General features: G+C 37.3%; 2 protein-coding genes across 2 annotated transcripts in view; both read left to right on the top strand.

Annotated features, from left to right (window-relative positions):
• Positions 1–11,747, top strand: part of LOC306800368 (macrophage mannose receptor 1-like) — a 30,811-nt gene extending 19,064 nt beyond the window's left edge. Inside the window, exons 20-30 of the mRNA XM_079302412.1 lie at positions 355–491; positions 1,504–1,618; positions 2,072–2,268; positions 3,505–3,595; positions 4,924–5,156; positions 5,957–6,122; positions 7,217–7,369; positions 7,759–7,875; positions 8,066–8,227; positions 10,257–10,289; positions 10,888–11,747. Of these exons, the coding sequence (XP_079158538.1) occupies positions 355–491; positions 1,504–1,618; positions 2,072–2,268; positions 3,505–3,595; positions 4,924–5,156; positions 5,957–6,122; positions 7,217–7,369; positions 7,759–7,875; positions 8,066–8,227; positions 10,257–10,289; positions 10,888–11,057 (1,574 nt within the window). The 3' untranslated portion in view covers positions 11,058–11,747. The remainder of the gene's footprint in view (positions 1–354; positions 492–1,503; positions 1,619–2,071; positions 2,269–3,504; positions 3,596–4,923; positions 5,157–5,956; positions 6,123–7,216; positions 7,370–7,758; positions 7,876–8,065; positions 8,228–10,256; positions 10,290–10,887) is intronic.
• Positions 11,748–13,952: 2,205 nt separating this feature from the next.
• LOC306800003 (macrophage mannose receptor 1-like) overlaps positions 13,953–16,620 on the top strand; it is a 32,770-nt gene continuing 30,102 nt past the window's right edge. The window contains exons 1-2 of the mRNA XM_079301730.1: positions 13,953–14,125; positions 15,334–15,507. Of these exons, the coding sequence (XP_079157856.1) occupies positions 14,065–14,125; positions 15,334–15,507 (235 nt within the window). The 5' untranslated portion in view covers positions 13,953–14,064. The remainder of the gene's footprint in view (positions 14,126–15,333; positions 15,508–16,620) is intronic.

Genomic DNA, 16,620 nt, shown 5'->3' with positions numbered 1-16,620 from the left:
TCTGATATTTCCCTTCTCATCCATTTCTGATCCATTTTCTTTTCAAATTTACTTACTGGTATATTTCCCCTGCTGCCTGCAATGTGATGATGCCAGAGCTCAAAAAAACCCCATAAACAAGTATAGACACTGTGGAGAGAGCCCTGAATGAGGAGCAGATGGGCCAGGGATCTCAAATTAACTACAAGGGACTGCAGTTATGTTACTATTAGAGTTTATTTGAAGGTGCCATGGTTACTTTGCCTTCAGATCAAGCTGTAGCCTGAAATACAAAATAGAGAAAATTGTATTTATTAAAAAAAAAAAGAGTGATAAATTATTATTGCTAAATATTAAATACTGATTTTTTTTCAGGTTTGTGGAGTGACTATAACTGTGGTTCTGCCCATAAATTTATATGTGAAAAACATAACAGTTCTATTAATTCAACATTACCTTCTCCATTGCCTCCTGGAGGATGTCCGGAAAATTGGATATTTTTTAACAACAAGGTATGTCAACAAGTATCTTCAGTAAATTGTGTAAAGCAGTGGAACTGAAGAGAATATCCTGAAAACCTCACGTTTTTAAAGGATATAAAGGGAATCTAGAGAGTAATTACTTAGTCAAAATGTGCAGAATGGATGGCTGGGCTTTTTTTGAGGTGACAATAGACATTTAACTCTGCAGAGAAATACAGTAAAAGTAGATGTATGCTGGATACATTTCAGGAAGCATAGTTTGTGCAGGCTTAAAATACACTGGTACAGTTTAAGAAAATCTCTCCTGCTCTCTTCATGCACATTATTTTGTTTAGAAATGCAAGTTTGTAATGGTCAATCTTGTAAAAATGTGGAAAGATTTAGAAATAATGTATTTGAGCAATCCCTTCAGTCTTTAGAGGTTCACAAAGCTTTACAATCTGAAAGATGATGCCAAACTTCAGTTGTTTTGAGTACAGCTTTGCATTCAGACACAGTTGGGAAGTCCTCATTGCTGTAGGAGAAGAGTTTTTGAGTTGAAGCTCCATCTACCAAAGGCTGTTTTGTCTACTTCATGTACACTGTGCTGCTATTACATCATCAGAATGTCAGGTCAATGTGCCAGAGGTATTTCTACCCTTTGTCAGGATGAGCAGCTGTAACTATGGTCATCAGAAGAACAAAGCTCAGTAGAGATTATTCCCTGCAGCTGTGTCACCCAAGGCCACATCTTCTTGGTTTCAAATGATGCCTCTATTACTGCAGGAAGAAGGCAGATGAAAATGTGAAAAGTGTTTATGTACTTGACTTCATTAAAATAATTTCATTTGATACCAGACTCCCAGATTACACTTTGTGCAATGAGAGGGGATAAGTGCATGCCTGGGTAGTCATCCTGACTTTCTACTCTTGAGCTCTGTCACTCATTCTAGCCCTGATTTATTTTTCTGCAGAAAACTACATCTTAGAGCTAATTGATAATATTCACATACAATAGTTCCAGTCTTTGCTAGTTTGAAAAAAATGCTTGGTTTGTTTCCAGTGTTTCAAAGTATTTGCTTCCAATACAACAAGAAATCTCATGTGGCATTCTGCACGAAATGTTTGCTTCAGTTTGGGAGGAAACCTGGCTACTATTCCAAATGAACAAGTGCAAGGTATGTATATGGGCTCTGTTGAAAGAAAAAAATCTCAATCTCTCACTGAAGACACTGCTATACTCTCCAATATAGAACATGGGATTACCTGATGAAAATTGCTTATTAGCCAGGTCAGTCCATGGTTTATTTTAACTTCAAACTGCAAGGCAATAGCTAAAATTATTACCTATAAGAAATAAAGCTTGTTTCTAGTTCTTGTAGCTGCTTGATTTTCATGAAAATTCCAGTGTGTTCTGAGGGTTGTTGCACATAGGATTTCCTGAAACCCTCTGTGGGCATACACAGGAGGAAGGGATACTTATATAAACATTTAGTTAATGGCAGATGCACTGTATAGTGGAAATTCTAATCCTTTTATTATGTCCCCCACTCTGGGATTTTCCATATTTTCCCTCTTTTGGACAAGTCATGATGAGCTTTCCTTAATGAGAAATCTTTGCTTCTCCCCAGCTTTCCTTTTCTATCATTTGAAGTATGCCACAGCTGATGTTTGGATTGGGATGAATGATATCAACAGCGAGTCCACATTTCTCTGGACAGATGGGAGCTCAGTTTCCTACACCAACTGGGTTAATGGTGCACCAGAAAAACAGCAAAGCTACTTTGACTATTATGAGATGCAAAGAGTGCCAGATGATGCTCTGGAGGTAGAGGAAATTTAAGTAACCTATATACCTTGGGCAACTAGTTGATTTTCCTATAAGAAAAGTTACAGCAGCAATAATAGGATGGTGAAACAAGCCCATTTGTAAGTGGGGTTTAGCAAATCATCTGATAATGATTCCAAATACACACAAATGTTAGGCTAAGGTTCTATTGAAGAGGGATTTTAAACCTTCCATCTGAACTATCACAAAAAAAAAAAACCAAACAAAAACCAAAACCAAAACCAAAACAAAACAAAAAAAAAGGTCTGTAAAAGAAGCTTGGAGAAAATTATATCAGTTCCTCTCCAAAATGCATAAATGCAAATAAGCTGAAACACCAAACAGAGAAGGTACAATAAACCAAAATTCAGATCTTTTATGCAACAATAATTTGGCTGTGTACATGTCACACTCCTGGCTAATATGTTCCTACACTGCTTTACTCATTTCTGATGGTACAAATTGATAACTTCAGTGAAATTACTGTCTCTGCTGAAACTCAGCCTCTTTTTCAAAGGGGATTATTTCTGAGGAAATGTTTGGCAGTTAGTCACCCAATATTTTTAACATCTACCATTGGTCAACTTGTTGATGACTAAAACTTATTTGAATCAGGATAAAGGAGAAACTTGGATGGCATGCCAAAAAACTGCTATGGCCAGTCTTAAAATCTGGGGAGTAATAAAGGAAATGCTAGAGCAATTAAGCACAAAGAAGTAAAGAGAAAATGTTTTATTGCATCTGATAATGGTAACTTGATAATGACTATAAAAAACAGCAAAGAGCATCTGTTTTCTGCAAGAGAGTCTGCTTCAGTTAAACTAGTGTAGACTAGAGCTTTTAATTGTATTTCTTGTATTGTTTGCCTCATTGATAAAAATGTTTTGAAGCAGATCTACATAATTGTAAATCAGAACTGAGAAGAATTATTATAAGTACCTTAGTTATTTATGCAGTCATTATAGGGTTATTATTAAAACTGGTAAAATGCATTTTAATTGACTTCTTTCAGACCTTAACTGACACCAGTGGAAGCCTGGTTCAAATTTAAGGGGTCACTAAGAAATACCAAGAGAATCTGCTTGGCAGAAACCGAGGAAATTTGAAGGAATTCCACAGGTGTTCAATGAGCTCCTCTCCTCTCTGCCATTAGGCCTGCCCTAGCAGTACAGGAGCTTCTGCTCACCCCTCCTCATTGCCTTTTGTAATGGCTGTGCCTCTTCCTCTCCCCTTCAGACAGACTGTGTCTTCATCAGGAAGTCAGATGGGAAGTGGAGAGATGATAGCTGTGACAACGAAAGAGGCTTCGTGTGCCAGATGAATCCACGTGAGTTCTGCTTGACCCAGTCTCCTAAAGAGAAAGAATACCTGAGTTAGATAAGATGAACATGCAACCTGATGTAATTTCTTCCAGATTTGAGTCTCCTGAATATCAGGGTTTCAGAGCTCCATCAGTGTTAAGTCAGTGCTACATTTAAAGTACAATTTGTTTCACAGAAATTGGTGAAGAGGAACCACTATCTTCCCTGGGATTTTGTACCTAATCATGAATTATACAAGGGAATAATAAATGATTTTTTTTTCTCAGAGAAGTATAAGAGGTTTAGGCATCCTCTCTACGTGCTGTATAAATCATGTCCTTGCAGTGATCTTCCCATTCTCTTGGATGAATCTGGGCAGAGAATTTAACCTTTTCTATTTCTACTGAATGCCATATGATGTCAATCAAAATGTACAGCTTCTTGGGTGTGTCTTTATTATAGAAGAATATTGTTATTTTTTTTACACCAAAATGAGTAATGAATGTTGACTCTTCTGCAGAATTTTAATTATACAAATCCCAGCTGCCCAAGCATGTAATAAAGTAGGGAAGGCAAAGCACAGATAATAAAACAATTTTGCTTCAGCTTTATTAGAGTAAAATTATTCCGTAATCTCTCACTTCAGTCAGTTCCTGCAGCCTATGCACTCTCAGCACAGCTAACATGCTTGCAGGAAGACCCCCTTCCTTCACAGCAAATATATAGTTTTATGGAGGCATTTTTAATTTTATTGATCCTAGTTCCAGCTCTTCTGAATACATTTGCAATCACAAGGGTGTAAATATACACTGCCTGACTCAAACATGACAGTCCTTGCAGACAGGCCAATAACTTGGAGTTAACAGTGAGTGGTGATCAATTAACATCAGGAAGGTCTCAGGCTGAGACTACAGATTGCAACAGTTAATGCCTTGAGTAACTTGTCCTAAGTCCTATCCACCAGTGATCACAAACAAATGTATACTCAGATATTCAGATCTCGTCAGAAAACTTAAAGCACAGAACGTGAAATTAGGAGACTTAGTCTGGACCAGTCAAGTATATAGCAAGTCCAGTTCAGGGCATCCAGGATTTCACTCATCTTATTACATTAACAAATTTCCTCCATGTCTTGGAAGTTATTTTCAGCACTATTTTTCGGTCTGGGGAGGGTTTTATTTGGTTGATTTGTTTATTTTTATTTTGGTTTTTGTTATTACTTTGTTTGTTTGCTCATGAGCTTAAAAAGAAATTTTGATTTATTGACTAGGACCTTTTGACCAATTTTTTATAGCTTGCATGTTACAGAAGAGCAATATGTTATAAAGTGATCCATTCAGTTTTTCCTCCATAGTTCCCTCACAGCCTGAAGTGCCAACAACAAACCCAGCCTCTGGCTTTACTCGTTATGGTGACAGTAGCTATTCAATAATTTCATCTGAAATGCAATGGGAAGAGGCCAGAAAAAATTGTCAAGAGAAATCTGCAGAACTTGCCAGCATTTCAGATGCCTACATCCATTCATTCTTGTGGATCCAGGTGCTGAAATATGGAAAACCTGTATGGATTGGTCTTAATAGCAATATGGTAAGTGCTGAATAGATGGGAGGGCTCAGGGAACTTTCCTGCTCCACTTGTCCTCTGGATGACCAGATAGAACAGTGGAACAATTCTATTCGGCATGACACAAAAATCTAGGGGTACTGCTAGAATTAGTCAAGGATTTTCATCTGCCAAACGGAGTGAAGAATCACAGAAAAGGTCATGCAAGAAGCAAAAGATGAAAGTAAAAAGTTCTAGAAAGAGTAAAAGAAGTCAAGCTGCAGACTAAGAGTCAGAAAGTGCAGCTGCCATGAAGTGACTGTTGGCTTTCCTGAAAGTCAAACACTATGATATCCAGGAGGATACTTAGAGCTATTATTATATTAATGGAAGTTACTGTGAGTATTAGGGAGATATTTTAAGATTTAAGCTAACTGTTTAATGTCAAGTAATCTTTATGCACAAATAGTTCCCAATTTTAATCTAAATAAAGCAGAGCAGAGAGGACAAATTCTCTGTAATTGCTTCTCTTGATGTAGGATTTACTAAATGACCTAAGACAGCCTCGTCTGACTTTCTTGCCATATTGTAGAAGTTTGTTACTTCAGAAAAACCCTTCCAAAAGCAATGCAGTGTTGAACACTATTCATATTTTGTTCTTGTGTAACTCAAATTGGCCAGTTACGTTGCTTAGAATAGTGAATAGGATTTTTAAAAATTGCACTTTTTTTCTGAAAAAATCAAATAGACATATGGTTATATTTACACTGTATTTGTGTGACAGAACTTCTTATGTTGAAAAAAAAAAGTAAATATATATATTACCAGAATTACTTTGTTTTCAGACTGGTAGCTATTACAAATGGACCAATAACTGGAAAACCAGGTACACAAAGTGGGCAGCAGGGGAACCAAAGGAGAACAATGCCTGTGTTTACCTTGATCTTGATGGTACTTGGAAAACAGCATCTTGCAATGAAAGCTACTTTTCAGTTTGCATGATATCAGATGGTAAGTAAAAGGATGTAACAATTTTAAAGACACATTCCTAATTCCATGAGGAATCCATGCCTAATCCTGGAGAATTTGCTGTAGCTTGGGCTACCCCTGCAGAGCACTAAGCTTCAGGGTAGCACCTACCTCCCATCAGAATGTGGATGTTTGCTATTGGATGATGTATGAATTTAGACACAGGAAAAACTCCTGTGAAAACCTATACAGCTGCACTGCTGTTATGGTAAAACTGTTTCCATAAGATGAAGCTCAATCTTCAAGGTTTATTTTCCTCTTTGCAAGACATGTCCATAAATCACATGATCTGTTTGTAGTATTAGTAGGTGCTGGGTTTGTGCACTGACTGTATGAACTTCAGCTGGAGAAGCTCACTCATGGGTGTCACTGAGCTGAAATACAGACAAGAGTTTCACTTCCATTCACTATTGCTAGAGCTAAAACTGGGAGAGCCTTGGCCATGTGAATGGTACTTTAACTCTTTGCAGATATATGCAGAGGCATGTTTGCATCTAGATTTTGTAGAATTGTGCTGTTTTCCCTCCTTTATGTTTTAAGGCTGCATGCATTTGGTCTGCTTTTGTAGTGCAAGAACTACAGATCCATCAAAGTGAATTGGAGTTGCACCCATGATCAGAATCAGAGTCTGACTTGGCAGAGGCATGCTCCACTGATGGCTTTGTTTTCTATAAAGTGGCAGCATGAAGAGACCAAGCAGCCAGACAACATGGGACTGTGGCATTAATGATTCATCAGCCTACAGCAGCTTTCTGTGTTGTGATAATGCAAATCTGAGATTTGTGTCCTCCCTCAGGGTTTGCTTTGCTCACAGCACTGCCAGGGCAGTTAGATGTTGCAGGATGCAATTTGATTCCTTGTCCTGAGAAATGTGATTTGAGAAATAGGATGTTTCCCACTTCTGACTGCTTGGCTGTCCCTGTTGTCTGGGTTGGGGGAATGTGGGAATAGTCAGGAGTAGATGTCCAGACAGATAAAGCTGGGTGAGAGAAATCCCACACTATTTACACACTTTTCAGAGCATCATAGATGACTCACAATGCAATACCAATTCCATACCAATCTGGTTTCTCTAGAGATAGCTCCTACTGACCCTGCTGAGCTGCCTGGAGACTGTCCTGAAGCAGATGAGCTCCAGGCTTGGATCCCTTACCATGATCACTGCTACTACCTGGAAGCATCAGCTGAGAGAACCTGGGCACTGGCCTCCCTTGAGTGTGCTCGCTTAGGTGAGAGCCTTCATTATCAACTAATATATAGAAATATATAGAAATTTTTTTTTTTTTTTTTTGCCTACTAAGCTGTTCTTAGGCTGGCACAATGAGAATAAGCTGACATGAGTGACTTTGTGCAGCCTTCTGTCCTCTCAAGTCTGCATTTTCCCTGTGTGTGAGTTCCCCATCAGCCTGTGGCTTCTGGAATACCATCCTGGGGGCAGCACTGGGGGCCACAGCCTCTGAGTACCCCCAGGCCATTGTCTTCTGCAAGGAGCAGTGGAGAGATCAACAGAGCAGCATTAATTCTGCCAGAAGCTATTGTTTGTACAGACCAAAAAGAGGAGGTCATTACAGTGGTTGCTCACATAGGTTATGTTTATTTGCTTATTAATGTCTTTCAGGAGCTACCTTGGTTTCAGTAGGAAACATGGATGAATCTCACTTTCTGACAAATAAAATTCAACCTCTTGGAAATAAAGTAGGAGGCTTCTGGATAGGACTTTACCAGAATGTGGAAGGTATGTTCTAATTTCAATTTTTAATGGAAAAAATGAGAAAATTGAGGATTACTGTACTTTACAAAGAAACATGGGTTTCTGCTGAAGAGTGGCTCACTGTAGATATTTAAAGTCAATTGCTGAGCTAAGGAGTTAAAATATTAATGAAATAGATGCATTTTTAATTTTTTTACTCTGAGTTGCTCTGTAGGCCAGTGGCTGTGGCTAGATAATGCTGTCCTGGACTTTGTTAACTGGGAGGACAAAGAATTTGGTGAGGAACATCAGTGTGTGGAAATAACTGCACCATCTGGCTATTGGGACAAAAGTGATTGCTCTGATGAAAAAGGATTTATCTGCAAAAAACCCAAAGGTAAGTCTTCAGTGTGTCAGCTCTTAGTGACAGGACAGATCTGTTCACTAGTAACTGTTAAAGCCCCTCACCACAGGTTTGGAAGTAATTCCTGGAAGGTTTTTTTGCATATCCCACTTCTCTAGCCATTTATAGTTGCCTTTTTTTGCAGACTGCAATCTCTCCACATCATTGTCTACAGTCACATGGGAGTACAGTAATATCCTGCAGCCTAGGCTGAGAATGAAACTTTCAGAAACTTTTGAGTACCTAACACAGGCATTGAAATGGCACCTGTCAAACACCTGTGCAAGGGTTTGACTATTCAAAGAACTATCAGTTTAACTGCTATTATATCCTTGCAAGGAGGAAGAATCAATCTTCCTCTTCTAGCTTGTTATTCTCAAAAAATACATTACTCCCCAACATACCAAAATGACTTCATATTGGCCCTGATTCAGTAGTGCCTCAGGAATTTTAAAAGGCCACCTGTTTCTATTGCAATAATGACATGAGGAACACTTCCCTTGTAAATGAAAACTTCAGGTCATTAGAGAAGATGTCTTATCAGCATTTTTGGAAAATTTCACACAATACTCTATATACCAGACTAATGCTTCAGAGTTAAACACTACATGAATCATCTCCAAGTGGAAATACAAAGAAAATTGTCTGCAAGAAACCAGTATCATTTTATTCTTCAAAATTAGATGTTAAAAGTCAATCTATGTAACCTAAGAAAATGGTAGGTAGCCATTGTTAAACCTTTGAATTTTCTTTTGTGGTAGCTGTGAGATCAGGTTTAATTTTTTTAGTTTTTTCATTGTGCATTGTTTCCAGTAAATCATAGGTAGCATCTCTGTCCTTTGTTGAAAACCTGAAAAAAAAAAAAAAAAAAAAAAAAAAAAGGCTGGTTGTAAGGCCAGTTTTAAGATTCTATTATTTGGATAAAAAGTTAAAAAATTTTGATATCAATGTTAAAGACATCTCAAGACATGGTAGGTGGTGAAAAAATAACTGAAAAGTTTGAGTTAGCATTTACTCATTTTCCAAGTAGTCTTTAACTAGAAAAAGATTACAGCTTACAGCTGAACTGTAACCAAGAAAGAGTCATCTCCCCTGAACTGTTAATTTCTGTGCTTAAATCTGCACATGCCCACAGCAGTAAATCAACTAATTCCTATTAAAGACTTAGTAAAAGTTACATTCCATCCTACACAGTACTAAAATAATAAGGAATCTCTAAAGTTCATCCATTGAATCATACCATGCTCCCATATGTACTATTTCCTGCCTTAGTAGGGATTACTGGTTTTTTGTATTTATTCATTTTGCATTCTGCTTTGCTTTCACTTTACATTTTGCCTTCATAAATTCTCCTCTGGGTACCAAGGGTGTTTGCAAACTGTAATGTAAAAGAGCCAAGATGAGAAATATTTTCATGTTAGTTTAGAAGTCTTTAATTCTATGTGTATAATTCTTCATTTCTAAATGCCAAACTGTTTTTTTTTTTTTTTTGTACTTCTTTAGCAGCAACATAACAATGTTATAAAGGTCTTTTATTTTTCTCTTTCTCTGTCTTACACAGAGGCAAATAGGAAGATTACTCATGTGATTCAGTAGGCGTTTTCTTGGGAAGATGTTTAGGAATCAAAGATTTTTTAACAGCTAAACATGCAGATCTTCCCAAAATATTCCAAGTAAAACTAATCTCCGGTGGTACATCGTGTTCTTAGCACATTAAAATTAATGTTTCAGGAAAAATGTGAATGCTCCTTATTTTGAATGAACATAGAAAAGAGTCAGTATTTTAATATTGGTAATATAAAAACAATATGAAGTTTCAAAAGTGGAAAAAATCATGTTAAGTAGGATGGTGAAAGGGTGAAAGCTTAGTGAATGCCTCAATTTGTTGCCTTTTGTAGCAGACATATATGTTACTAATGCAATGGTAGAACTTCAAAGGTTTTTGTTGTACAATTTTTGCAAACAGTCAAATGTATGGATTCTAATAAAGTGTCATATCATTTCTCTCTGATATTCGTTGAAGTTGAGCCAAATGGGAGTCCTATAAAGCAAAAAGGTAAGAGCTTTCATAAGAAAATTAAGAAAAATCTAAATAGGGGAAGAACTTAAAATAGGTTTTCCCAAACCACTCTCTTTTAGAGAACAAGTCCTTCTGAGGGTTGCAGGGTTACCAATCACTCGGGGTGATTCCAGGTGCCTTCACATGCACAAGAGCACTCACCTGTTCTTGGCTAACCCTGCAGCATTGACCACACCAGAGCAGATACAGAGTGCTTTAACCTTTAACTAGCCTGTTGGAAACTATGTAGGTGTATATGAAATCTTCCTCCAAAGATATTATAGTAAATCATGTAACATAAAAATATTGTAAAACCGATTTCCAGTAATTAGCATCCCACATCCACCTAAAACGTACATTTTCATTAAATTCTTGCCATCATCCACTGCGTGTATTGCACATCACTGTACTCCAGATCCACTAAAACCATATTAGCTTTAGGAGCAGAGACCTGACTACTGATCAGCAACAATCCAGGGCTCAGATTTAGAGCCCTCAAGTTCAGGTAGAAGAGGGCATCTCCTTCTTGCTTTTCATGTTGTATGTGGAAATAAAAACTATTATGGTTTCTCACAATTATATGGATTCATTTCAGGCAAGGAAAAGAATGAAGAGACTCACCCACCTGTTCATGTCTCTGTTTGGCTACTTACTTTCTTGGCTGTTTCAGCTCTTTTTGGAGCTGGCATGGCAGCCTATTTCTACAAAAGAAAAAGACAAAACCAGCTTTCAACAGACTCTGGCAACGAAACACTATTAAAATGATGTACTGGTGACTGAAGCATTGATGACAATGGGTCCTGTGGCATTTTACTTGGAGCAGCAAGTTACTCACTGAAATTAAAGCATGTATCTGTTAAAAATCTCTAGTGAGATCTAGTGTAATCTTAAATTAAATCACTTTCCTCTTTTTGCACTAGCTGATTTTTTTATCATTCATATTTTAAAAAATCAGAATTAGAGTTTGATGTCATAATGGTCAAGATATTCTCAAGTGCCTTATCAAGGATGGTCATGCAAAAAAACTTGTAAGAAACACTTAATGAAAAAGGACTCTGAAAGCCAACTAGTGAGATTGAGTGTCCAGTAAAGTGTGAATGCCATTTAGAACTGCATTGCTGTGACATTGTGAGCACTAAAAAAATCTTACAAATTGGAACCTAACTCTTTTGCAAACTTGAACTTATTTAACCCCACAAACTCCACTGCGCCAGACAGTACTTTTATTCTTCTTTATGGCTAAAGCCTATAACACTTATAAAACTGCTTCATATTCTTTTCTCAGAAAATTTTGGGACAGAAAGTCTTGTCATATTCATTTTGTGCTTTGGAAAATGGTTCATGTCGGTAAAGAAAATTAAGACCAGGTATAGGTTGTAATGATTTTTCAATTCAAGCGTGATTTTTATCTGTTGTATGTTTACTTACATGAATTAAAATATTCTTACCTTGACATTCTTGCTTCTTTTTGTTAATGCTTTGAAATGAATAAATAAATAAATAAATAAACAAACAAATAAATAAATAAATAAATAAGTTTTCTATAATTTCCAGCTTCAGCATGCCCTGTGAATCAAGTGAGGGGAAAGGGGAAGGGAGGTGCTCCTGTCAGCACAACAGCTCTTTTGTCAATAACAAGGAGGGCTTTTCTCCTCACCACTTTGAATTCAGCTTGAATAAGCACCAACTTCACATTTTTAAATGCAAGAATAAGGAACTGAAAACTAAGCAATGCAGCAGATGGTTTTGTACTAGAAATCTGCAAGAGAGTAAATTTGAGATGTCAGAACTGTAGAAAGCACTAGAAGATAGCTTTTAAGTGAGTTGTAAATACAATTAAGTAACTAAACACTTTATGAGAAAGAGTGCTTAGCAGATAGTCCCCAGGAATATATAATATAAACCACCTGCCTCCCTAGGCTGCACAGAGCCTATTGAGCAAGCTGGAAAGCTGGAGGGGGGAAAAAAAAAAAGGAGAAAGGAAAAAGAAAAAAAACCCAACAAAACCAACAACTAATGAAGCTGCTTTCCTTTTTTGAGTTCCAGTTTTCTTGGTTTAAATACAAGCAAGAGTGCAGGACACTGCTGGGAACAGGTTATTGCACAAAGTGTCTGGTTCCAAAATATTTGCAGCTGATGTGAAGCAGGTTGGTCATGCCAAAGGGGGAGCTGTGAAACACTCAATTCCTCTTCCAGCCTACCCCAGTGTCTGCATTAATCTTTTCCCACCAGTGTAGCTCTGGATGAATCCTCACAAGCATCCATGTACACAAGAGGGAGGAGAAAGCCCAGCTTGAACTAGATCCAGGCTGGGACTAAGTGAGGCAAATGTGGAAACTGGGCAGGAATTGTGTCCTCCAGGTACTTTTCCTCAGCATTTCCTTTGTCAGAGCAATTTCATGTTGTTATTTCAGATGTGTCTGAAATACAGTTTTACTCAGGAAACTCAGCTTCCATTTGTGCCCCACCACACTGGTGCCTGTGGCACCATTCAGCTCCATGGCCTAGACCTAGTCTTGCAAGCCTTGCTCAAGCTAAGCCTTCCCTTAGTGTGGTCTGCAAATAAAGTAGTTATTATTAAACAATCATTCAATTCCTAATTTTGCTGTAATCCACACTTTTTTTCAGAAAATGTTTTTCTCTCTTACTACTTTCTACAGCCAAGTCAACAAGCTTGTCCAGATCTTGCAATAATTTTGCCCAACACTTGTAAAAATAAAAGCAATAATAGTTGCTCCTCCTGTGGCATCTACTGTTCAGCCTTTATATATATCTCACTGCTGGCTATTTCATTTCTTGATTTTTTCAATTTCATTCTCACAACTTATTTTAATTTCACTGATGTAAATAAACAGAGGGAATAGCAGGACTTGTTAACATTTGCAGCAGGGCTTTGCAGCATATTTGTACAAAAACTGCCATGCCAATACAAGTCTACAAATGAGCACTTTGCTCACAGGTTAAAAGGAGCTTTGCCAAATTAGCTGATCTTTGGCTTTGTCCTGAAACAGCCTCATTAGAAATTTCTCAGGTAGATAAATGAGTCCTTTTACTTGGCAAAGTATTAAAGCATTCCAGACAAGAGTTTCCTTTCTGTTACAGAGAAGTTTACTACTAGACTGCAGTGTTGAAGATTGCCACTTTTTTCGAGTATTTGACAAGCAATTATGAACAGCCCAGCTCCAAACTGGGATCAAATAAACCAGTGCAATGATGCAAAATCCGCCTCAAAGTGAGCAAGAACTCACAATGCACCAAAAACTGCAGTTCCTGTAAAGTTTGCTCTTTTTCTTCTACATATATAGTGTGTGACATTATTACAATGTATTGAATCACTGGGATTTGTTTGTTTCTGAGATGTAAGGGTAAAAACTGAGGGTTTTAATTGATGATATTTCACTGTGGGTTTCTTGTCCTCAGTTCTTAGGTTGCTGTTCCAGGTCTGTCCTGTGTAGCACCCCAACAATATACCTGTATTATTATTAGCAATGTCACAGAAGATGACAAATGTCTCCACCTCTAGTTGCAAGAATGGAGACTTCGTTTCTGGAAGGGACTTGCTCTTCAGAGAGCAGTGTTTACAGTGTGTACTCCAGTTATTTCAAAATACCATGTGACAAGACATTTCCTTATTTAGAGTACAGAGCTATATCCATCAACCCCTTGACACAGAGAAAGACCCATTACTCTCTACAGAGAGAAGGATTTTTGTATATTGCCAATCTTCTAATCCAGCTTCTGGTAGAAGAATGAGAAGCAAGTTACATTTGCAATGAGTTTCTCCAGGTTTCTAGTTTTCCTTTCCCTCATGCAATGTTCACTGCAGTCATCAGGTAAGTTTCCTGTTAGTTTTGTATTAAACTAGATATGAAAATGCTTTATCTTGGGCAGCTTTGCAGTTTCAATGCGTAGATTGATTATTTTGTATGTTTTATCAGATTTGATACATTATCTAAAGAGTATATTAGATACTCTGGCAGTCCTTGATTCACAAAATAAATTGGGGGATGTGTGTAGGGATGATTGAAAAATTGAGGTAATAATAGAAGGATCTTTAAACTGGAATTTATTTCGGTGGAAATATTAAATCAGATGGGATTGTGTGGGAGAGAAATAAAATATGAGGGAGCATGGACCTCTTTCCATTTACCTTCAACATACCTATGGTGCAGTGAACAGTCAAGGGATTTACATATTTGCATGATAACTATGCAAGTTTCTGCCCCATGACATGAGGTATGAGAAGGAAGAACTGGCTCCTCCCCTCCAGCCTCACCAAATTAGAACAGTTCTACTCTGAAGATGTTTAGCACTCATTGGGCATAGTTATAGAGAGAAAATTAAAAAGTAATATGTGGAGAGCTGAGTGGAGGAACAAGTTTGCATGAATGTGAGATTGAGAGTCTATATCAAAAATTTCACAGTAAAAGAACATTCCCATTATACTGTAATAGTTTAAAAATACAAAGCATTGGTAACCTTAAAAAATCTGAGTTCAGGATGAGTCTGCAAGACTTCTCCAAGTGGAGAAATGTGCAAGTGAAACCCAAAATTTTCACTGTGTAAATGTGCTCATGCTCTGGTCTGTATTTTCTCTGGTCAGCCACCCTCTTTGTTTCAACAGTTAAGGAATAGATGGGATGAAAGAGTGGTTATGGATAGAGCAATCCAGCAAATAAAGCAAACTTACTGAGCTGTGCAAAAAAAAAAAAAAAATAAAGCATTGGACTCACTGTTTTACTTTGTAGTTTTCTCTCCTCAGGAACCACAATGCATCACCAACTTTTCATTACAGAATTTGACTTGCCTATGGTGTATATGTATAAAATTTAACTACAATATTTAAACGTCTCATTTTACTAGAAAAATTATTTAAAATCTGTTGCTACACTGGCCAAGAAATTATGATAAAAATAGATTTAAAAGATTGCATAACTTCTCAATTTAGATAGACAAATATATAGATAGATCCATTACTAGAAAGTTTAATGTAGGATTTTATTATTATTTTCATGTCCTCTTACCACTTTTTTCCCCCTAGTTATTTTTACATTACAAGGAAATGCCAATGGACAACCTTGTGTATTCCCTTTCAAATACAAGGACAAGCAGTACAATGAGTGCACAGATGCTGACAGGTCAGATGGGCTGCTCTGGTGTGCAACAACTGCAGATTTTGATGCTGACAAACTGTATGGATTTTGCCCACTAATAGGTAAGCCTTGCATTTTACTTATTAACTTGTCATGAAATGTTGAGCAAACCATCTCTTGAGCAGCCAGGTTTTTTATGAGCTATCTGCTGCACTCCTGCCTGACCTTGTTAGAGTAGCCCAAATGAAAATCTACAGACTGGACACTGGTACCAATGGCTGAGAGCTCTCTCTGTTGTGAATGGAGAACAAAGACTGGTTCAGCCCAGAAAGGTTCTGACTCAAATGCTGGAGGTGACTGTTTCTCTTTGTGAACCAGAGAGGTGAAGAGTCTCTTTTATGGGACTTAAATGCATGGCATGAACAGCATTAATTTAGACATTATTGTTTAGACATTCATGTTCCTTTCCAAAAATTCCTATTTCTCTTCATTCCTCAGGCATTCTCTATAGGTCAATTCTCACTTAACCTTCCATTTTCTAATTTTTCCCCCTTTAATTTTCTATCTTGCTCTAGTTTCCTATTGCCAGACTACACAAAAATGCTGCTGTGGGAATTATGCTCCTCTCCCAGCTTTGTTCTGTCTTCTGCACTGAACTTATGTTTGGATCTTTCCAGTTCAGGACACAAACATTTGTCTCACCAATGCCCTTCCCAACAACAGCAGTTTCACCAGGTGTAGTGAGTTGCTTTGCAAAGACAGCAGCTGAGCTGTAAATTGGTGATACCAGACTTCTTTTATTGTTTCTCAAGTTTGTTTGTCAAAGGCCACTTTCTGTAACTTATGGAAAAACTGCTTCTCTTGATGGTGAGCTAAGAGGAAGTTCCTACCCATCAGTCATGAAGAGCCTTCAGGGTCACAGGTCACCTACACACTTGATTTTTTCCTCTAACTTCACTGGAATCCCTTTATTTCAAACAATAAATATGTCTGGTTTACCTAGAACAACAGTTGCACTATGAGAAAATTCGAAAGCAAAAACAATTCACTCCTTCTGAAAATATAAAAAATTTAAATAGTATTTTTAATTTTAAAAAATTATTAATTTTTCTAATTTGCTGCCTAGACATATTTCATCATTTATTTTCTGATGCATTGTGTACATCTTTAGAGATTTTGCATTATTACACACTTTATTTTCTTTAAGTTGGTGTATGTGAGTCCACTAGAACAGT

The sequence above is a fragment of the Erithacus rubecula genome (genome assembly GCF_903797595.1).
Source record: "Erithacus rubecula genome assembly, chromosome: 3".
NCBI classification, from domain to species: Eukaryota; Metazoa; Chordata; class Aves; order Passeriformes; family Muscicapidae; genus Erithacus; species Erithacus rubecula.
The sequence above is the reverse complement of the archived record's forward strand: the minus strand, read 5'-3'. Positions and strand labels throughout refer to the sequence as shown.